At 47.9% G+C, this 21539-nt stretch overlaps 4 protein-coding genes across 4 annotated transcripts; 1 reads left to right on the top strand and 3 right to left on the bottom strand.

Annotated features, from left to right (window-relative positions):
• Positions 1-394: 394 nt before the first annotated feature.
• Positions 395-1747, bottom strand: F5891DRAFT_1187391 (uncharacterized protein; the record flags this gene model as incomplete). The annotated part of the gene is made up of 3 exons (XM_041366831.1): positions 395-1015; positions 1081-1158; positions 1559-1747. The coding sequence occupies 3 exons, from the start codon at positions 1745-1747 to the stop codon at positions 395-397; spliced, it is 888 nt and encodes a 295-aa protein (XP_041227106.1).
• Positions 1748-17548: 15801 nt separating this feature from the next.
• Positions 17549-19045, bottom strand: F5891DRAFT_1028415 (uncharacterized protein). The gene is made up of 6 exons (XM_041361470.1): positions 19013-19045; positions 18513-18965; positions 18317-18462; positions 18175-18258; positions 18063-18146; positions 17549-18005 (listed from the first exon to the last, which is right to left on the bottom strand). The coding sequence occupies exons 2-6, from the start codon at positions 18761-18763 to the stop codon at positions 17938-17940; spliced, it is 633 nt and encodes a 210-aa protein (XP_041227105.1). The 5' UTR covers positions 18764-18965; positions 19013-19045; the 3' UTR covers positions 17549-17937.
• A 149-nt stretch (positions 19046-19194) lies between these two features.
• On the top strand, positions 19195-20247 carry F5891DRAFT_1028412 (Mss4-like protein). Its single transcript, XM_041361469.1, has 3 exons — positions 19195-19505; positions 19562-19700; positions 19760-20247. Exons 1-3 carry the CDS (start codon positions 19260-19262, stop codon positions 19876-19878), a joined length of 504 nt encoding a protein of 167 aa, XP_041227104.1. The 5' UTR covers positions 19195-19259; the 3' UTR covers positions 19879-20247.
• Positions 20248-20464: 217 nt separating this feature from the next.
• F5891DRAFT_950352 (class I glutamine amidotransferase-like protein) lies at positions 20465-21512 on the bottom strand (the record flags this gene model as incomplete). The annotated part of the gene is made up of 5 exons (XM_041374950.1): positions 20465-20806; positions 20861-20994; positions 21046-21112; positions 21192-21307; positions 21362-21512. 5 exons carry the CDS (start codon positions 21510-21512, stop codon positions 20465-20467), a joined length of 810 nt encoding a protein of 269 aa, XP_041227103.1.
• Positions 21513-21539: the final 27 nt, after the last annotated feature.

The following is a 21539-nucleotide window of genomic DNA, read 5'->3' as shown; positions in this document are numbered from 1 at the left end:
CCAGGGAACATGAACAAGTCCAGATTCTTGGGCTTTTCGGACTTGGAATGATACCACCTGGCAGGATGTACTTCTTCTTGTACATCTCCTCTGGAGCATGATCAAATATGACCCAGATATATATCCAACAATCACTCTGTTTCAACTCATAGAGTTGCGCATCATCAATCGATAACATCAACACAGAATCACCGTCCTTGATCTTTCCGGACTGACAAGCATCGAGGTATTCTTTGCCGTGGAGAATATCTTCATATATGCTTGGAACACCACCTGTCATCTTCAACTCCTCAAAAATCTTCTTGGTTTGGTCTTCACACCAGCACATCTTCTGTGCCTGGTCAGGATGTTGCCAGAGCGCTTGGAGCTGGGGGCCAATTGGAAACGTGTCATATCATTGACATGCAGCCTTTTTGCGATCAGTGCTCTTTTTCATGTCCCAGTGGTCCTCTCTGCATCTAGGACATTGGTCAAGGTGGGTGAAGGGACCTGTGAAAGCAAGACAGGTATTGATGCACATATCATGCACAATCGGGACAACTCCGCTGAGCTCTGCAATGGCCTGTTGAATGCGATAATGGGTGTAAATATCATCCTCAGGATGCTGTTCCATTGTTGCACCATGGATAGCATTGTAGGCTTTGATTGTAGTGTCGGCAAAATAGTACTTTAACGATTGTATAAGGTCAGGGTTGGTAGCATCAGGAAGTTCTCGAGGAGGGTGTCGAAGTCTATGGATTGCGTTGTCAGGCAAACAAGAGTGTGGGTCATCGAATGATGCCTTTCGTAGAGCTGTGATGAATGCCATGGCGTCTTGAGCATCATTGAGTCTTGCCATATGGTGGAGCTCCTCGAGGTCCTCGTCTATCCAGCCCATTGTTTGAGGATGGACTTCATTCTCTGGGTTGTTGACATCTCCACCCATGTCTCCAACCCCCTCATGCTCTTCACTGACTTCTTCCCAGTGCTCCTCCTGTCGCTCATATCTAAGCTCATCATTGTTGTTATTATTGACCTGAAAATCTGAGTGTGATTGTGATCAGAGTCTCGGTCATGATCAGACAGGTAAGGTCATGTTACCTTGCCCAAAGTCATCCCCTCCGAAGTCGTTGTAGAAACAACAATACAGCAAGGCGTGAACAGTGCTCCAGACTGTATCTATAAGTGTTGTAAGGTTGTGTGTTGCCTAGTCTGCTATACTTGAGAAGACAAGTGCGTTCGACCCTAAAGGGGAAGCGAGTGCAGCAAGGATCTAGTAGCATGCACTGAAAGTGCTACTGGTTGGTCAATGTGAAGTGTGAGAAAGCGCGGGAATGCGCGTGGGAAAGTGCGTGCATGTATGTGGAAATGAGAGAGAGTAAGAATAAGCTTGCTTAAGTGATAATGAGATACTAGACAAGAGATGAGAGTGCAAGGTGCCAAAGAATAGATTTCTACTGCGACTTTCTAGGTAGTAAGTTGGTAGGTAAAGTTGGGTAGAAAAGTAAGGTGGTAAGTAAGGTGGTTGATTGGGCGTGTGGAGGAACACTCCAGAGAGTTGACTTCTTGGATTATCTACGGCTTCGAAGTCGTCGGATGACTCTTCTTTGACAGATTCTTCGGGCGAGGGCATTATTGGCAATATCGGTTGTTTAGGCATGCGCGCTAGGAGCGCAAGATCTGGTCGTGCTGGTTCTGATACATTGCACGAACGACCATGCTGGTGTTGGAGGAATAGGGGACCGGTGTAGAGACTCATGCCTCTCATGGCGTGATATGGCAGTTCCCACCAAGGAGTACATAGCACGAACTTGTAGTGTCACTCCGTGCGCTACCCACAGCTATCCCTATACAAGGCGCAGCTTTCCCACACTTCACGATGTATACGCGCGCGCGCGTCCCCGCTGAAGGTACAACAATTCAGATGGTGAGTCTGAACAATGTGTTGGGTCTTGCAGAACCTAGCTGCTATTCGACCCTAAAGGGTTTCTGGACCAGGCTCAAGGCTCAGAGTAGAGGAAATATCATGAAAACTTGCTCAGCACTCAGACTCATACTGGTAACTGGTGAAAAGATTGCTTGATTATGTAAGCTACAAAAGTGCCAACATAAGGTAAGGTAAAAACAGTCTCTACAAGCCCAACCAGAAATGAATCCCTACACCGCGCTTGAGTGCCCTATAGCGCCAGCCATCCAGAAGCATCCATCCACTGTCCACCAAACCCTCTAGTGCATATATGTCCATTTCTTTTATTAGCATATCATTCCACCTCTATTTTTATAATGGACCCTTACTTATATATATCTTTACATACCTACTCAGTAGCGCTTCGGCTCCGCATGACCGCGCTTAGGCGCACTATATAAGCGCCGACACACAAGTTTTCCACTTACTTTTCACTTACTTTCCCTTAAACTTACTAGTTACCACCCACCATTTTACTTAGCAGAACATAGTAGAAGTCTATTTGTCCACACTTCGCATCTCTCTTCTCTTATATTGCATCATATTATTGTTACAATCACTTTGCTCCTTACTCAACGATTCACTATTATGCATCACCTTTTCTTCGCTCTTGAATTCCCCTTTTTGATCTGACTTCCATATTCAACCTGTGTACTATTATCCCACCTTAGCCTTGGTCCGTGCGCATATAGTGTCCTATTTAAGCACGTGTACTTTACCTAGAAATGTCACTTCAATCTTACTAGGTTTTATCCAGAACTTCCTTCGCTTAAGACCACCAATCTTAAGTCGTCAGAACCGATCTCTTAGTTAAAGCACTCCTTTAACTAAGTCTACAAACCTCTTCTTATTTGAAGGGCTTTACAAATCTCAGCAACACGAACGCTCTGTCGAGCCCTTGCTGTTAGAACTATCCTAGTTCGTAACAAAAGATTGAAGTCCACGAAAGACACCTATACCCATACGTGTCACAAGAACCCGAAAACCAGAACGAAAAGATCCTGACTGAGCAAGATAGCTAGTGCAGGCGAATAAAAGGCGACAACCTGACTTCACTCACCCCTACCTTCCAAGCCTTGAACCTAGGTACCCCTGTACCACCGTTTTTTTTTTTTTTTTTTTTTTTTGATTCCATTTCTGTCCCATTGAGAGATGTACTCTATGCAGGACAATACAATCTAGTCTACGAGACCTCCAGTGTCTCGAATGCATCTCTGGGTGCACAAATGCCCTGGTATAGGGCGTACCCCACCAGTCCGCCGTTCCTGCCGGCCGTTTTAGATGTGCCACCCGCTAAGATGAGATGACTTTATAAGTACGTACATGTATGAATTTCTATCGTGAAGACGTCTATATGCATACTCGGTCGCATGATGCGAACTGGTACAGGAGACTAAAAGGGATGCAGATGTATTCCTAGGAGGGGTCAAGAAGTAGGCCATATGAGTGCATTGACGGCCTTCGTCCCTTCATCTGGCTGATGCCGCTTGGGGATTGATTGGTTTCCATGTGTGCGAGTGGGTGAGAGAAGAGTCGAGGAAGAGGAAGAGGGAGATGTGTTGAATGATAGGCAGCTATCGGCGTTGTACATGTGATAACATTGATCGCGAATCTGTAAAAACGAATGCTGATTTAGTCCGGAGGTTTGCGAGGCAGAGGTACCTCACCGAATGTCAGGCGTAGACGACCAGTGGCATTAACGAAGCGTACTAGATGAGGTGTGGCCTCCGGATCAGACAGAAGATATGGGAGAGGGAAGCTTTTCGACCAAGTGCTCCTGCGAGGGTATGACAGTGCTCGACGATAGTGCTGACAGTCTAATAGGAAGTGTGGGACAGTCTCCTCAATACCGGGGCAGTGTGGACAGTGGGGCGACGGTGTTTTTCCGATTCTGTGGAGGTGCTTGTGCAGGGGAGCATGTTGAGTGCGCAGCGCCATATAGAGGCCAGTGAGTCGCTTCGGGAAGTTGGCTGTGAGCTTGGGGAATGAGTTGCGTAGTAGTTTAGGATCTATCTTATGGATGCGAGCATAACGTGGCGATCTGCGCCATATCCTATCTCGACAGGCTTGTGTCATTTTGCAGTGTGCTTCCTTGAGCGCGGAGATACTGAGAGGGAGGACATTATGGTGTAGGAAATGGGGGAGTTGTCGCCTCGGGCTATTATGGTAATGTCCTTCTGCAGCTCTTTTCGCATGCTTGTCTGCCTCCTCATTTCCATGGACGTCTGAGTGTCCCGGTACCCATCGTACCGTGACGTCGAAATCATCGTGGGCTTTGGCGATGCTCTTCATCATTCTACAGAAACGATCTGCTAAGTACGATCCCGGGCGGCAAATAGAAACCCTCACCGGATTGGATGGCCGCTTGATTGTCGACAAGGATGGTCAGTGGGAACATTAAGTCTTGTTCGGTTGCTAGTAGTTTTGCCGCTAATGTCAGTCCGACGGCTTCTGCTTCAAAGACAGTATGTTCCTTTTCTGTTCCTAAATGATAGCGTAGTGTGCGGGGCTGTCTTCCTGCCCGGAAAAGAACCGCTGCTGCACCGATTTTACCTTGGTGACCTGAGCCGTCACTGTATACTTGTATGAGGTCCGTTATTAGGGCGTGCTCCTAATTGCTTGTTCCTTGTTGGCTGCTATATGGGTCTTAAAAGGGTTAGTACTAGATGGGGGTCTGCGCGCGGGGATGAGAGTTTCGATTTCCTCGGGTACAATTGCGAATTGACTGAGTGAGGCGATGTAGGGAGGTACGATGGGAGGCGACGTATCTTCTGGCGGCTCGGCGAACTAGACTGTGCAAGGGGTGAGTATCAGGGTGGGTGGTAAGCCTAATAATGGCCCTGTGGCAAGCATTCTGTAGCAGTAATGGGATCGGGAGTAGGTTAGCATGAATTTCAAGTAGGTCAGTAGCTGTGGTCCTCATGGCGCCTGTGATAGCTAGCGCTGCTATGCGTTGGACTGACGTTAGACGTCTGGCCACCCCAATTGATCCTTTTTGCAGCATGTCCGACCCTTCTCGAAATGTGGGGGTAAACCAGAGATCTGCCGCGTATAACATCTTAGGGACAGCAACCGCTAAGTACAACTGACGCATTAGGCGGAGGGGCAGTCCTTTGGCTGCTGAGGACAGTCGGCGTAGTTGAAATACGTACGCAGTGCCCTTTGCTACGGTGTTGTCGATTTGAGTTCGCCACCGCAGTTCTTGGTCCACTATGACTCCGAGAAACCGATGGGAGGGGGTGGGCGTGATGACAGCACCCTGAATGTGCATGGGGGGGGGCGTTCTTTCTGCCGGTTCATGGAGAAGTTCATGAGGGCAAACTTGTTAGTCTCAAAACGTGAGTTATGCTGTCTTGACCAGTCGTACCCTCCCCCTGGGCGCTCCAACATATCCGCTAAGGTCGTGTGAGTAGATTCGAAGTTCTTACCTATGGCGATGAACGCCGTGTCATCGACAAATGCTAAGGTCATTTCCTTGAGTGCTTGACGTCCTCCGCGGGGTTTTGCGATGTCGACGAGATCTGAGCTATAGATAATGTAGAGGATCATGGAGAGAGGGTCCCCCTGCCCAATTCCATTGGTGATGGGAATCCAGTCCGATGTAAAGCCATCAAATCGTAGTTGAGTCTGTCGATTCGTTAGTACCCGTTCTGTAAAACTAACGATGTCACCTGGTATGCGCCTCATGCGCATGTTGTGGATCAGTCTCTTGGTGACTGCGTTGGGAAAAGCACCCTCGATATCGAGGAATAGGACGGAGGCAACCTTGTGGGTCCTCCGAGCATTCTTCACGGTTTCCTCTAATAAGTGCAGCGAGTCAGTAGTGGACCGTCCTGGGCGTCCCCCAAAGTGTGTGTTAGGCAGTAGCTGGTGGCGTTCCAGAGTGAACGTGAGGCGTTCTGCCACTACTGCAGTTAGTAGTTTACCTAGAGTGTTGAGCAGCGCAATAGGCCGGTAGGCCTTCGGGATCGAATAGTTAGGTTTTCCCGGCTTACGTAGTACTACTGTAGTGAATCTTCTCCACGGCTCGTAGTACGTTCGATGAGAAAATGTTGCGTTGAATAGATGGTCCAGGTAAGGGATGAGGACCGTGGTGCATTCCTTGTACACGATGTTGCAGATTCCATCAGGACCCGGCGCCTTATATCCACTTAGTTTGCTGATGGCACGTTTGATCTCGTTCGAGGTGATGGGAGTATGCGGGGCAACGGGATCGGGATAGATTGCGTCGGGAGGAACATAGTCGATGGTAGGGGGCGGGGGAAAGAAGGATTCCGCGATGATGGTACTCTTCTCGGCGTTGGTATTGGCTTCCACCATGGAGCCGTCTGGCCTTTTGACTACTAGAGTGGGGATTCTCGTCTTCCCCCCATCCCGGGGATCTGAGGTAATGTACTTGTTAGCAGTCCAGAGGTCGTTACCTTCGATATCTTCTAACCACTCTATCCAGTGTTGCTTTTTTGTCGATTCGATCTCCTCTGCATATCGCTTCTTGAGGGCTTTGAGGGCGTCATGGCACGCGTGCGCTGGGAGACCACGCATGTGGTACGCTTCTTGACTGAGGACATTGACTTGTCGACGTAGATTGGAGAGTTGGCGTGTCCACCAGCGCTTGGAGTGTGGACAGGGCTTGGTGAAGGGCACGCGTGTCTCCATGGTATCTGTGATGGCTCTGGTAAGACGACGAGCAGCTGCCTGAAATTCTTCGTCAGATGCAAGTGGTTGAGGAGGGAAGGGCAGAAGGGCTTCTCTTAGGCGTTTATTGAACGCCTCCCAATCAGTCTCCCGCCAGTTCCGGCGTGGCTCCATGTCGACTTTCGGGGTCTCGAGGTCCAAGATGAGGTGAATTGGGACATGGTCGGTGCGTGGACCTCGTTGGGCTGGGTCCGTCGTGCAGGAGATCACTGCGTCGATAAGTGCCTCTGTTCCAAATATGTTATCAGGTCGTGTCCAGTTACCGGTGCTTGTGGATTGTAGAGTGGGAAGGCCACGCGGGAGAAGCTGAATCATACCATGGTCTGCAATCAAGTCGATGAGCGGTTGGGCTGCGTTGTAGTTGAATAGGTGACTGTTGCGGTCCTCCTCCCATAACGGATGATGTCGGTTGAAATCTCCCATCCAGAGGACATGATCGTCCTCTGTCGGTCGTATGGCGGCGATATTGTCGTCCAGGTAGGTGCCGAGCGTCTCTAAGGTTCCTTGGTCCCTGCAATCATTATAAATATTAAGTATGGTACAATGACCAAACGGTCCCATTAGCTGAGTAATTACAACGTCCGAAGATGGAAATGAAATCTGTTTCCACGAGTTAGTATCCAAAGATGTGCTTATTAGTGTGATTGCTCGGGATCGCTGAAGGGGGTGAGTATAATGCTGAGATGGGTAAAGAACGTGCCAGTGATGGTTGGCGCCTGTGTTGCGCAGGAAATTTATATGAGGTTCTTGAATGATGATTATGTCCCACTCGGCTGCGTTGGGGTTGTTAAGTAAAGAGGCTTGCGCCGTCATCGACGTATTGAGATTCTGCTGCCATATTCTTAGACGGACGGAGGTTTTGTGGACGTGCTCAGACATGAGAGGAGTGAGATGAGGGGGTGCTGTCGGAGGGGCTTGCATCGTGGAAGTGAGGGGATGAGGTGCTAATGATGTCGTGGATAGAAGAGTCTTGAGGGCGCTGAGGTGAGTGGGATTGACAAGGTTGCTGGGTACTGAAGTTGATAGTTGTTTGGCGGAGTATAGGTGGATCTGCAGGTTGAGAGTGTTCTGGAGGGGGCGATAGAGATGGTGATCTGGTGGGTCTTGGGGGTTGAGCTACTTGCGTCCATGCTTGCTCTGTGGGGAAATATGGCATACAATTCTCCGGATATTTGGCGTCGATTTCCTTACACCGTTTGGCGAATTCTGGGCAAGATCTGTTCCAGCTCATGTGTTGCTGACTACGACAGTTAACACAACGTGTAGTGCGGAAGGAGTTACAGGCGCTGGTGCGGTGCTGGTCACCGCAAGTACCACATATGTCTGCAGGTGCCGAACAATTGCATGCGATATGGTTGAAGCGTTGACACTTGGCACACCGTATGGGCTCCCTTTTGTCCTTGCGCACGCTGACGCGTGCATTTTCGATACATAGGCCTTCTCGGAGGATGTCGTTGGCGGTTTGAACGTCGGCCACATGGATGAGAGCGAAGGCCTTTCGTTGTTCGGCTGAGCGCTTCATGGGGGGTTTGATCCACCGTATGCTCGTAAGCGAGCCATCTTCAAGTCCATTTTCATGCTCGACTTGACGTAGGAATGTGGAGTTTTCAATCTGCAAATGAATGGGTAAGTATTCTAGAACTATCGGGTAGGTGCGGTTGCGAAATGATACTGCTGAGTCCATGTTACTTTCCAATGCGGTTCTGCCCGCCGGGCTGTTCAGCCATTTTGCAAGATTTTCGGATTCCATTTCGATTACGATACCTCCGTTGCGCAGTGCCATTACTGCCTTGATGCTTCCTGGTGGGGTGGAATCATCTCTTGCCTTCGTGAGTGCCTCTTTCAGCTTCTTAGCGATATCAATGTTCGGCGTGTTGGGAGGGAATAAAGTTCCTCCTGGCATGGGGTCCAGGAGGACCTGACGTGCGCGGATGGCAGCTCTTCCTATTGCCTGGTCCACTGTGGGTTGGAGATGAGAGGCCACGATAGAGCTGTATGACGGCTGAGACATGGTGGGGATCTGAGTAGGAAGGGTGGAGATTTGGGTGGAGAGGAGGTTTAGTCGGTCTTGTGTAGCCTCCAAGGAGGGCGAGAGTGTCTTGACTACGTTCCGACAGTCTTCAACCGAAGAGAACAGCATATCAGCTGCTTCCTCGATTCTCTCCGCCGCCACCTTCATGTCGTCCTCTTTCTCGGTCTTTTCCCTCTCCAGCATACCAAGTATCTTCTCAGCTTTTTCCATTGTGCATTCGATCGTTGTTGATGCGGCATGTACGCGTGCCACTTGGGGAGCAATGGCTGCTATCACATGGTCCACTAGCTTGGGGATAAGCACATCCGTGAGTTGTGTGGCCGCAGAGTTCGCAATTTCGCAGGCAGCATGGTCTTTCAGGAGGAAGGCGACTGCTCGGATTGCTGATGTGACAGGTAGTGGGATGGTGCTGGACATCTGAGTAGTTTGAAATAGAACTGAAATTAAGTGCGTCAGTGTGAATGGTTGATCAACATTGCAAATTAGTTTTGAAATAAGGTATTGCTTTCCACTTTCCGAGTCCTTCACAATATTGGCCATTGCTTCGATGTCGTTCTGGGAGATTGCCGATCTTGTGGTTCTGCGGGTATTGAGACCGTATGTTGGGGAGGTGATGCGTTGATCCGATGGTCTTGAACCGATGCTGACGCTTCTCCTTTCTCCAGGCATGTCTTGGTGGTGAGGGTTTTTGAGTTGGATTTGAGTGTGTTTTGATGGCGTCTAGACCGCCGTAGGGCGTCCTTGGCGCTGTTGAGGCCGATGTTGAAGACTGGTTTTCGGGGTCCTAATCGGGGTGCCACTTGGTACTAATCCAAGAGGCGTTTTTTGTACCACCGTTGAACATGTCGGCCTCATCTAAAGCAACAGAATTCAAGATCAACCATCCTCCCACATTCAATGGCGACAGAGACAAATCCAAGTCATTCATGCTCTCATGCAATGCTTATATTGATATCAACTCGGAGATCTACAAAACCGACGCTCAGAAAGTGATCTTCATCTCCTCGTTCATGAATGAAGGAAATGCTAGGTCATGGAAAGAAGAATTTCTCACCGACGCCCAATTCATTGACTCGACCGGACAGAAGAAGGGCTATGGAAACCTGAAAGAATTTAACGAAAGCTTTGAAAAAGCCTTCGGATCGATTGATCCAGCTGGGACTGCGCTCGCACGACTCCTGGAGCTAAGACAAGGCCCAGAAGGCCTGCAAACATACATTGCAGACTTCCAGAGATTGCTTGCCCAAGCAAAAATCAAAGAAGAGCATATGAAAATCTATCACTTCGAAAACGGTCTCAATGGAGGACTCGTAACCAAGATGTTCAACACAGGAGGGGTACCCAAGAACCTAGATGACTACATCACTGCGATAGTCGATCTGGACAACTGCTATGCAAGACTGCAAGCTCGCAGAAACAGATTCTCACCACAACAAATCCAGAAAAAGAACAGCCACAGAGACCAAAGATTCGTCCCTACTAGGGACAAGGACGCTATGGTTATTGATCGGCTTACCAATGAAACTAAACAAGAATACATGAGGACAGGAAAGTGCTTCAACTGTCACCAGACCGGACATCGGGCACAGGAATGCCCGCAGAAGAAGAAAACTCCCTACCCAGCAGTAAGGAAGGTAGAGGAAGAAGAAGCTAGAAGGATTGACGAGGATTTTTAAACAGGAGACCTATATCGACAATAGCGCCTCCAGAAGAACCTGTACGCCTAATACGAGCAGTTGGTGAAAAAAAAGAACTTCGTGTCCCCATAACTCTCATATCTCGAACGTGTCAGAAAAACGTCGAAACAACCGCAGTAATTGACTCTGGAGCCTCCGGAACCTATATCTCCGAGGACTTCATAAAGAAGCATAATATCGGAACCAAGAAACTCGAAAACCCCTTTTACATCAAAACAGCCGATGGAAGCTACTTCAGTAGTGGACTGGTAGAACAATATTGCACACTGATTGTCCAAATCGACCAAAGGATGATGATAGGAAAATTCAACATTACCAAATTAGGAAAAAAGGACCAAATCCTTTTAGGGATCCCCTGGCTTCGAGCCATGAACCCCGCTGTAGATTGGACCAAACAGACAATATCCCTCCCTGCAACTGAAAAATCTACCAAAATAGAGAAATACATCAAGCAAACCTCCCGACCGCAGAAAACTTTCTTCACAAAGAAATTCGACACAAAAGAAGATGTTTGGAGTATGTCACCATCGTCTTTAACTGAACTTACTGATGGTGGGGAATACCTCCGACAAATCGAAGAGACTTCTAAGTTTAGTAACAAGGCACAGGAGTTCGCCTCAGAAGAAAAGGAAAAGAAGAAGAAAACCTTTGAAGAACTGGTACCGGAATACCTCCACAACTTCTCAGACATATTTGCAAAAGACGGCTTAAAGGAACTACCCCCCGAAAGACCTGGTATCGACCATCGAATCGAAACTAAAACCGGATTTATCCCCAAGACGTCTAAAATCTATCCCCTGTCCTTCAATGAACGGCTCGCAGTAAAAAGATTTATTGAAGAAAACCTTACCAAAGGGTTCATCACGAAATCTAAATCCCCTCAAGCAAGCGGATTCTTTTTCGTAGGAAAGAAAAGCGGAGAACTCAGACCGTGCCAAGACTACCGCTTCCTAAATGACCAGACTGTCAAAAACGCATACCCCCTGCCACTTCCATCGTCGTTAGTTGAGCGATTGCATGGTGCAAAAATATTCACCAAAATCAATATCCGATCCGGATATAATAACATTCGGATTCACCCAGATGACAGGTGGAAAGCCGCGTTCATTACGGAAGAAGGACTCTTCGAACCCACAGTCATGTTCTTTGGCTTATGCAATTCTCCCGCTACTTTCCAAGCATATATGAACGACACGTTCAGAATGGAACTCAACGAAGGATGGCTTGTCATTTATATGGACGACATGCTCATCTTCTCAGAGATGGTTGCCGAACACCAACAACGAACTCGCATTGTTCTAGACAAGCTCCGGAAAGAAAAGCTATTTGTCAAACCAGAAAAATGCACGTTCGATGCGGATGAAGTGGAATACCTTGGAATGATCATCAAACCAGGAAGTGTGGAGATGGATAAAGGGAAAATGGCTGGCATAAAAGACTGGCCTATCCCTAAAACGGTTAAAGATGTTCAGTCCTTTTTAGGTTTCTGCAACTTCTATCGAACCTTTGTCTCCCATTACTCGGATATAGCTCGACCCCTTATTGACTTGACGAAAAAGGATGTCCTGTTCTCTTGGACGCCCCTGTGTCAGCAAACGTTCGAAAAACTGAAAGAATGTTTCAGTTCACATCCTGTTCTTCAGAACCCCGATCCCTGCCATCAATTCGCCATAGCTACTGATGCTTCTCTTGTAGCATCAGGAGGGGTACTACTGCAAACGGACACCAACGGCATTTACATATCACCCGTGCGCTTACCTGTCGCAATCATTCAGCCCTGCCGAGAGAAACTACCCTATTCATGATCGCGAGCTGCTAGCTATCATCCGTGCCCTCACCCACTGGCGACACTACCTTGAAGGTCATCCACAACCAGTCATCGTATTTACGGACCATATGAACCTCCTCTATTTTACGAAAGCAGAACACCTATCACGGAGGCAGGCCCGATGGCAACTGCTCCTCACTTCCTTCGACTTAAAATTATACCACGTTCCCGGTTCAAAATTAGCGGTCCCGGATGCCCTCTCCCGCCGACCGGATCATGGCGATGGCTCTGAAGATAATGCCGACGCCGTCCTCCTCCCTGATTCCATGTTTATCCACCTAATCGACAATGAATTACGTGCAGCTATTGCCTCCACTGCACCTCTCGATGACCCCCTTTTCTCTACTGCTCAAGATGCTCTCAATGGCCTATGCCTACCACCTATGAAATCATCTCTTAGTGATTGGCATATCACCGATAATGTTCTGTTTTACAAAAACAGAGCTTATATTCCTCCCGCCCAACGCTGCATTTGTTGAAAAAATATCACGACCATCCTTTGGCCGGGCACCCCGGGCGTTTTAAAACCGAAGAACTTGTCAAACGGGAAGCTTGGTGGCCAAGCATGGGCACCTATATCCGGAATTATGTCGACGGTTGCACCACTTGCCAGCAGATGAAGGTGGACACCCACCCTGTAACTCCTCCCCTGCACCCTATCAGCACCTGCAGCTAGTTGCCCCTTTTCGCAGATCTCCGTCGATCTCATTACTGATCTCCCCGTCTCCTCCGGCTTCGACAGTATCATGGTCATGGTAGACCATGGGCTTACTAAGGGGGTGATCATTACCCCTTCTCATAAAACAATTACCTCAGAAGGAATAGCGAAACTCTTTCTAAAACACATTTTCAAAAGATTTGGTCTCCATGATAAAGTAATCTCTGATCGCGGACCTCAGTTCTTATCAAAATTCTCAATCGAACTCGCACGACTCCTCGATTACTCACTAGCCCCCTCTACCGCCTACCACCCACAGACCGACGGACAAACCGAACGACTGAACCAGGAACTTGAAACATACCTTCGGATGTATTGTCAGAACAACCCCTCTGAATGGGTAGAGCATCTCCCCATGGCAGAATTTGTCCATAACCACAGAAGGCACTCTGCAAAAAATGTGTCTCCTTTCTTCATCATGATGGGATATGAGCCAAAAGCTCTCCCACACTTACTTCCTGAATCAGACGTCCCCGCTGCTGAAGAACGAGTCAGAATTCTTCAAAAGATAAGAGAAGAAGCCACCTCCTGTCATAATATCGCTATGCAATGCATGGCGGAAAGATCCTTCAGACAGAAATATCAACCATGGAAAGTTGGAGATAAGGTATGGCTATCAGCTGCCAATCTCAGACTAAAACTCCCATCCCGAAAACTGGCACCCAAGAGGTATGGCCCGTTTGCTATCAAGGCCGTGTTATCTCCCATCACCTTCACACTCCAACTACCACCGCAATGGAAAATCCACCCCACGTTCCATGCTTCACAATTATCCTCCTATCGCGAAAATAACGTGCACAGCCCGAACTTCCTAGAACCACCACCTGACGTTCTAGAAGAAGAAGAAGAATATGAAATAGAAGCCATTCTTGCACATAAAGGAGCCAGGAATCGTCGGCGATATCTAGTATCTTGGAAAGGATATTCTTCTGCCAGTAACGAGTGGATTCCCGAAAAGAATCTGGAGAATGCCGAAGAAACACTCAAATCCTATAAAACCAGAAACACGCTTTGAGATTACTCAGTACCTCAACGACATCATTCTTACCCAGATACAAAACCTACAAACAGAATGCCCTTCCCCACATCCACCTACACGCTCCCATACCATTCCACCTTCGATACCACCCCCCTTGATTCCAATGATGAACGATATGAAACCTTCGTCACCCAAGCCGAAGACCTCACCCTCATTGAGGCCGCACTCCTCTGCCCCCAGCATGCCATCGAGCTCACCAGAGTTCTCTTTGAAAGAAACGCCCATTCCATCAACCTCCTTATTAACATCATCCGAGCCACTGAGATCATCGAGCGAGTCTGTCGCCTCGTCGAAGACAACACAGTTCGCCACAGTCTCATGCATATGCAGAGGCGCATACGCAACTTTGCTTTGCGCCTTATTCCTGAGGAAGTTAAAGATGATATTAGAACAGTCATCCACATCGTCGCAGAACAAACCGCAGGGGTTGCTCGCCCACCTTCTCCTACGAACCCCACAACTACAGATGGAGTCGCTCCTCCCTCTTATCAAGACGCTGTACCTACTTTGTCCTCTGGTATTCCTAATGAGTTACTGGCTGCGGTCAATAATCTCGCACAGACGACTGAAGCAATAATGACTTCTCTTAGAGGAGAGAACCCCCAACCAATCCCCGTTCCCGCTCCCGCTATAGAAACTATCGAACATCCTCCTCATCTTTACTCAGCGTTCTCCGCCACCCGCGACGAAATTGCTGAAAACCCTAACAACCAGTACCTTTCCCACTACGAAGTACAAGACCTAGCCCATGCACTATCCGCACTCCATATCCATCCCCCGCTTGTCATTCCAGACTCATTATCATCGCACACTTTCACAGACGGGATTGTACCCATACTAGCGTTGGGACAAACCCAACCTGCCACTCCTGCTGAGCTAATCGCAGAGGCGGAGCAACAAGATGTCCCTCGAGGACACCCAATATGCCGAACCACTCCCTCTAGGAGAAAAGTATGGGGCCAGCGTGTCCGTAATGATAAAGGAAAGAAATGTGCTACTAGTGCTGATGAAGCGCTCAGCCCTAAGCCGGGCCCATCTCCTCTAAGGGCAACCTCCTCGAACCCAGATGAAAATCGTGTCTGCAGATACTGCAAAACGCTCGGACACAGGCAAGTTCATTGTCCCGAATATTATTGCCATGTTTGTCGAGAACTATCCCCCGGTCATCTCTCGTTTTACTGCCCACACTACGTCAGAGAAGCTCCTACCTCGTTAACCTGGAAGGACGAGGGATTCTATCATACCCTCGCACTCTGGGAGAACGATAAAGACGAAGCATATGCCACCCAATGCAGGGAGGAAGAAGCGCTCTATCTGGAAGAACGCATGAAAGGCGGGTCGGACGATCTTGAGTATTCTGACGACCCTATCTACTACACTAACCAGGATGATTGAATCTGGTAGCTTCAACCTTAGTGAGGGGGTAATGTTACAATCACTTTGCTCCTTACTCAACGATTCACTATTATGCATCACCTTTTCTTCGCTCTTGAATTCCCCTTTTTGATCTGACTTCCATATTCAACCTGTGTACTATTATCCCACCTTAGCCTTGGTCCGTGCGCATATAGTGTCCTATTTAAGCACGTGTACTTTACCTAGAAATGTCACTTCAATCTTACTAGGTTTTATCCAGAACTTCCTTCGCTTAAGACCACCAATCTTAAGTCGTCAGAACCGATCTCTTAGTTAAAGCACTCCTTTAACTAAGTCTACAAACCTCTTCTTATTTGAAGGGCTTTACGAATCTCAGCAACACGAACGCTCTGTCAAGCCCTTGCTGTTAGAACTATCCTAGTTCGTAACAATTATCACTTAAGTCTAACCTCTCTATTGTTTCTGCACGCGCGCGCGCGCATTCCCGCGCCTTCGTGCCTTGTGCGCACACCTGCGCTTTCTCGCGCCTCACTTCAGCGCGTACCTCTAGATCTTTGCTGCACTCGCTTCCCTTTAGGGTCGAACGCGCTTGTCTCCTCAAGTAACGCAGACTAGGCAACGCACGACCTACAACATTTTATAGATACAGTCAGGAGCATTCAATTGTTCCTCTCAGTATTGTTGTTTATACACCGGGTAGAATGGATTCAACTGCTTTGTCAAATGCAGCGATAGCTTCTTCTCTAGCTCTGCGACGACTGTTGGGTCTGAGTACCTGACCTTCTGTCTCAGAAGTGTCGTCTGACGACTTCAAAGCCGTAGATAATCCAAGAAGTCAACTCCCTGGAGTGTTCCTCCACACGCCCAATCAACCACCTTACTTACCACCTTACTTTTCTACCCAACTTTACCTACCAACTTACTACCTAGAAAGTCGCAGTAGAAATCTATTCTTTGGCACCTTGCACTCTCATCTCTTGTCTAGTATCTCATTATCACTTAAGCAAGCTTATTCTTACTCTCTCTCATTTCCGCATACATGCACGCACTTTCCCACGCGCATTCCCGCGCTTTCTCACACTTCACATTGACCAACCAGTAGCACTTTCAGTGCATGCTACTAGATCCTTGCTGCACTCGCTTCCCCTTTAGGGTCGAACGCACTTGTCTTCTCAAGTATAGCAGACTAGGCAACACACAACCTTACAACACTTATAGATACAGTCTGGAGCACTGTTCACGCCATGCTGTATTGTTGTTTCTATATCGTGACCAGCTGCATCAAGTGTATCGTCGTGATGATCTATATGGTGTGAGTCGTTGGCCATCCCATCATCCTCGACACGAGGCATATGACTAGATCCAGCACTGCTGACTTCAGTCTGAGAGTCTGGTGGCTCCAGCAGGGGTACAATATCATCCTAGTAACCAGTGAATAGTACTACAGTGAGCACTGCAATCTATGATAAAGTGGCACAAAACTAACCTTGGATCTATTTGGGGCTGGGAATGGACCAAATGTCTCCTTGGTATGTGATTTCTTCAAGTTGCTGCCACTCGATCTGGATTGTTCTTCTGTCTCAGATGGACTCAGACATTTGCTTGACGATGATGGAGGCACTGCCAACAGATCAGATGCTACAAGACTCAGAGGTATGGGTGGCAGCAGTGGGACAATAGAGGGAGGAAGAGGATTCTGTAAGTTGGCAAGTCTGCCAGGCCGATGCTCATAGTATGCAGTGCATTTGACCTGCTTAGGTTTTCCGCAGTTCTTTCAGAGACATATGTCACAATCGCAGATGTAAACGACGGCAGTGTCTTGTGGCCGGTATATACCAGCCTGGAGATTGTCCATGGTATGGTATGTGGTGACTTAGAAAAATTTCGATCAGTAAGTGCAAAGCATGATTTAAGATAAGCATATGTATGCATGATGCAAACGTGACGCAAATGTCGCGCAAATGTGAAGTTGTCGTAAGCACTGCGCAAATTCTTACATTTTTGACTTTAGCAAAGATTCTTTGCATTTTGCACAAATTTAAACATTTGTCATCTCAGATTTCTTAGATTTGTATCTACCTCATTGTATACTTTGACCTGTTTCACCACCTATCAGCCTGTTTCTGGTCAATTTTCACTGGGCTTGAAGCTTGAAATGCCTTACAAGGCATTGAAATCTAAATTAGGAATTTCTGACACATGACATCAGGAAGCTCGGTGAGTCCCGGTGACTCTCAGATTTGTCTCGGATCTGTTTAATTTCGGAATGGCAAGATAGAACCGGCATATAGTCAGTGTCAATCTCAAGGATTAGAGCCAGGTCTGTCTTCGCCGAATACATAGTGGGTGGTCCCCAACTGTCACTTGCTCTAAGATTGTTACCGCATCAACACTAGAGTTACAGGTGTTCCATCATACGTGAGTTGCTGCAGCTTATGAGAGCAGTTGCACTTTGATATTACCCTTGACAAGTCTGTCAACACCTAGGTCTGAGCAAGCGATATGAGAAAAATATTAACACAAAGGTATCATACTGCCAGCAGATGGAAAGTCCCTTTCAATAAGTCTTACCGTAGGATGTGCGCGATATATGAATATGGCTCCCATCAGGTTTTAAACACTACAATGAGGATGAGCAGTATTAGTATGAGAAGAGCAATGGTGACTGTAGAGCCTAAACCAAATAAATGAGCAAATTGGACGTTTGTAGGTCATCAATGATGTGAGTTACCATTTCGTTTCGCGCCTTGAGCAACACGTTCAAGTTTGCGCCTCGCATTGGACATGCGGGCACCGGTACCGTCGAGCTCAGTGTCTAGGGCATCAAGAAGTCCCGTATGTACCTTCAAGCTCGTCGCCTATCTGGAGCGAAATGTGATGCTGTCGACCGATCGAAGAAGAAAGGTGGTCAAGGTGAGCATCTTGCGCTAGTGAATCAAATGTTATGAACCATAAGTAGGTTTCGGCAGCGAACATAAGCCTTACCATCCATTATTTGCCTCTGTTGCATCAAAATGCCATTTTCATCTGAATCCGGCGAAGGGTCGTCGGTGTATGGTTCGTAGGTTGTCTCAGGACTCGGAACACGTTCAGCTAGAGGTGGGGGTGACGGTGGCATCGGAGGGGGTATACTGGCATGAGATTTGAGAACACATTTACAATCACGCAAGGCACAACACACGTATGTAATCCAGCCTTCTCTGCTGCTTCTTCCCCAAACATACTGCGCAGCCGTTCGTAGTGTGCTCTAAGGCTTTCCGCAGCTTCATCATCGGAAGTGGTGCGGAGGGCTATGACACCATCCCTAATCTTATGTAAATTTGTTGATATTGTTTGCAGATGTAGAGTGGGATGGGAGGCCTGGAGGCGCTGCCGTTCGAGCAGGAGAGAAAGTGTTGAGGTCGCAAGAGATGTCAGTTTCGCAGCGGACATGGTTCGTGTACAGAGGTGGGACTCCGGGGCCCCTCGAACGAAGAGGATGAATGGGTGCCGAGAAGGAAGAGAAACTTTGAAGGAGCTCTCTGTGAGTATGAGAGCTGCCGATATTGCAAAGTTTCGCAGCCCTGACTCGGAGATGGGAGGCCTGCCCGCCGCCACGGGTCACATGTCGTATCACGTGAAAGAAAAACGCGTCCTGAAGCGACTAAGCATCTCACCTTCATAAACGGAATGGATACGCACCAGCGACGTGAAATTTCTGCCCAGAGGCTTTTATCAATGAAGTTCTGTTTATGCATGAAATATACATGTAGCGTGATTTTATCAGCGAATCATAGCATCTTATCTTATCTTATCAATGCCAATGATCAGGTGATCATACAGGTACCTGAGCTTATGTGAGCGTAGAAACAAATATCATTCTACCAAGTTACCAACCTTCAAGTCACTTAGTACAATCTCCAGCACGAGAGCTTGACACGCAACCATCATGTCAAATCAGTCTATACATCCCAGTGCTCTGGCAGCATTACAACGCCCTTCGAATACTGGAGATCGCTCTATAATTCGTAAACTATCTGATTTCGATCAAGGCGTGCTTGCGGTTTCTACATCGCACGATAAGAATCTTGGAGAATTGACACACAGATTCGACCTTCTCTGTCCCCGTAACGGATGCGGTAGCGTAATCTTGAAAGCGGGCATCGGCCGATGGGTAGAGCGTGATAGTGTCGAGGTCCGGCTCGTTTCTGATTAATTCATACCATCGACGTCACTCAGCGATGTCGTTAGCTCGATACCGCAGAGGAGTCTCTTCACCCAGACCTGCCAGCATTGCCAGCTCCACCTGCGACTGCGCACTGGTGGTTGGTGACTCCGAATATGATGGAATTTGAGAACATTGGTTTCACAAGGCCTGTCCAGAAAGACGGTCAGTGTGACGCTGGTTTCCATTCCTATTCACCTGCCCTAATCACGGAATGCCAGCAGTTGCAGCAAAAAAGCTCAAGTTCCTGATATGCGCAGAGTGTGACCTTGGTCCATTGGGATGGTGCGAAGAAGGGGGCAATGAATTCTGGCTAGCTTGTTCGCGGGTGGGATATCGCTAAGTCACAATGATTTGGGGCTGCGCGTATTTACAGACCGATACTGAACAACTCCAAGTCACGAAGCCAGCTAAAGAAATAACAACTAGATGTGTAGCAACAAGCTGGGATCTGCCAGTGCTGACTCGACTTCGAGGTGGCACCTCGGAAAGCTTGACTCTTGCTACGTTCAAATCTGTCTGCCCTCGGGTCGCTCAAGAGATAATGAAATGAGGTTAGGCATGAAAGACCCCGACGTGTCCATTGAATCTCTTGAGCGGTTTCGTAGAGCCATGACACATATCACATCGATTGATACTCGAAGTTCGAAACTAGATTCATATTCTGTCTGTTCTTGTCCGTCGTATCAAAGTTCAGGCGGTTTCTCTTGTTTCTTTTTTTTTCTTTTGTAACGTATTACGAAAGAGAGAAAAAGAAAAAGAAAACCTCCCCCCAAACGCTCTGTCTCCGTTGCATAGCGCCCGTGTTAGATTATGACTTTCCAAAGCAATATGAATTTGTACAGGCCCGATGTGTCAGAACCTATGACATTGAATAAGTTCTTGTACATTTCGTTGCACCTGCTAGTGATGGCTTCAGGATACATTGCTCATTCTACCCCCATGACACCCCATATGGCCTTTCCAACAACCGCAATTCCATCATTTTGATTGCTTGCACGACTCTGACCGTCATCAAAAATTTCGGGACCCAAGATTCCTCGCCGCACGCCGAGGAGTAAACGCATTATAGACTCTGTGAATTCGGGGTGGCCTTGACTGGTGAGAATATGAATATCGGTCAGGCGGAAATTAGAGTGCGATGCGTCCCTTAGGGACTCTGACTGTGAAAAGAGGACCATCCCGTGAATCGGCGATTGGCTAGACGATGCAAGAACATGGAATGATGGCGGCTTGGTGGGAACATGGTCTCGATTCATTAAATGTATGTTCTCGAGAAAGAATCAGTACGATAGCAATCGAAGATGAAGATTTCTAACCAATACGCCAGATTCGATGCCATACACTCTCTTTCCGAGTTCAGTCAATTGGAGCTTTGTCGCAGAAACTTCGAAACGAGTGTTGCGAACACATGTCCCGCCCATGGCAAGCGCGACGATCTGATGTCCAAAGCATATGCCTGTTAAACGATTATCAGTCCTTGTAGATTGTATGAAATTTATTCATCGACCAAAGATCTTTATCCGCGGTTTCTCTGTCGCGACAACCCTCACGTACTCAATCAACTTTTTCATCCACTCTCTACCTGGCTGTTCATATTCGTGGGCAGTATGTGCTGCGCATGACAAGAGCAAGATTACTACTCATGGAATACACATCAATATTTTTCCACGCACCAGAGCCGGTGATTAGTATTGCATCGTAGTCATCCTCTTTAGGGTAAACCTGCATGCGCACGTCGAAAGGCTCAAGTGTGAACGTCGTTTGTGAGTCTGGGTCAGTGGTGTGAAGTCGAGCCTTGTAGCAGATATCAAAGTACAACGAACCAGCTGAATGAGTCTTATTGATGGGCTTCAATGATTCTTCTAGCAAGGTTCCGAAGATCCTTGTGTAGTCCCCGTGCTGCTCCCGAACGGAATCAGCGGGTACATCGCATATGAGCAGTGCGATGCGGCGATGTGTTCCCGGCTGATACATCGCGAAAACCAAGGGGAGGCGCTGACA

This window comes from Suillus fuscotomentosus (assembly GCF_016647785.1).
Source record: "Suillus fuscotomentosus strain FC203 chromosome Unknown F5891scaffold_21, whole genome shotgun sequence".
NCBI classification, from domain to species: Eukaryota; Fungi; Basidiomycota; class Agaricomycetes; order Boletales; family Suillaceae; genus Suillus; species Suillus fuscotomentosus.
This window is presented reverse-complemented; position numbering and strand designations above follow the sequence as displayed.

Excerpts from the sequence above, each read along its gene's own strand:
- F5891DRAFT_1028415 (XM_041361470.1), bottom strand. The coding sequence starts at position 18,763 with ATGTCCGCTGCGAAACTGACATCTCTTGCGACCTCAACACTTTCTCTC. Across the intron at positions 18,463-18,512 it reads GAGAAGGCTGGATTACATAC|TATACCCCCTCCGATGCCAC; the intron begins GTGTGTTGTGCC and ends ATCTCATGCCAG. Across the intron at positions 18,147-18,174 it reads GATAGGCGACGAGCTTGAAG|ACACTGAGCTCGACGGTACC; the intron begins GTACATACGGGA and ends TTGATGCCCTAG.
- F5891DRAFT_1028412 (XM_041361469.1), top strand. The coding sequence starts at position 19,260 with ATGTCAAATCAGTCTATACATCCCAGTGCTCTGGCAGCATTACAACGC. Across the intron at positions 19,506-19,561 it reads TAGAGCGTGATAGTGTCGAG|CTCGATACCGCAGAGGAGTC; the intron begins GTCCGGCTCGTT and ends CGATGTCGTTAG. Across the intron at positions 19,701-19,759 it reads AAGGCCTGTCCAGAAAGACG|TTGCAGCAAAAAAGCTCAAG; the intron begins GTCAGTGTGACG and ends GAATGCCAGCAG.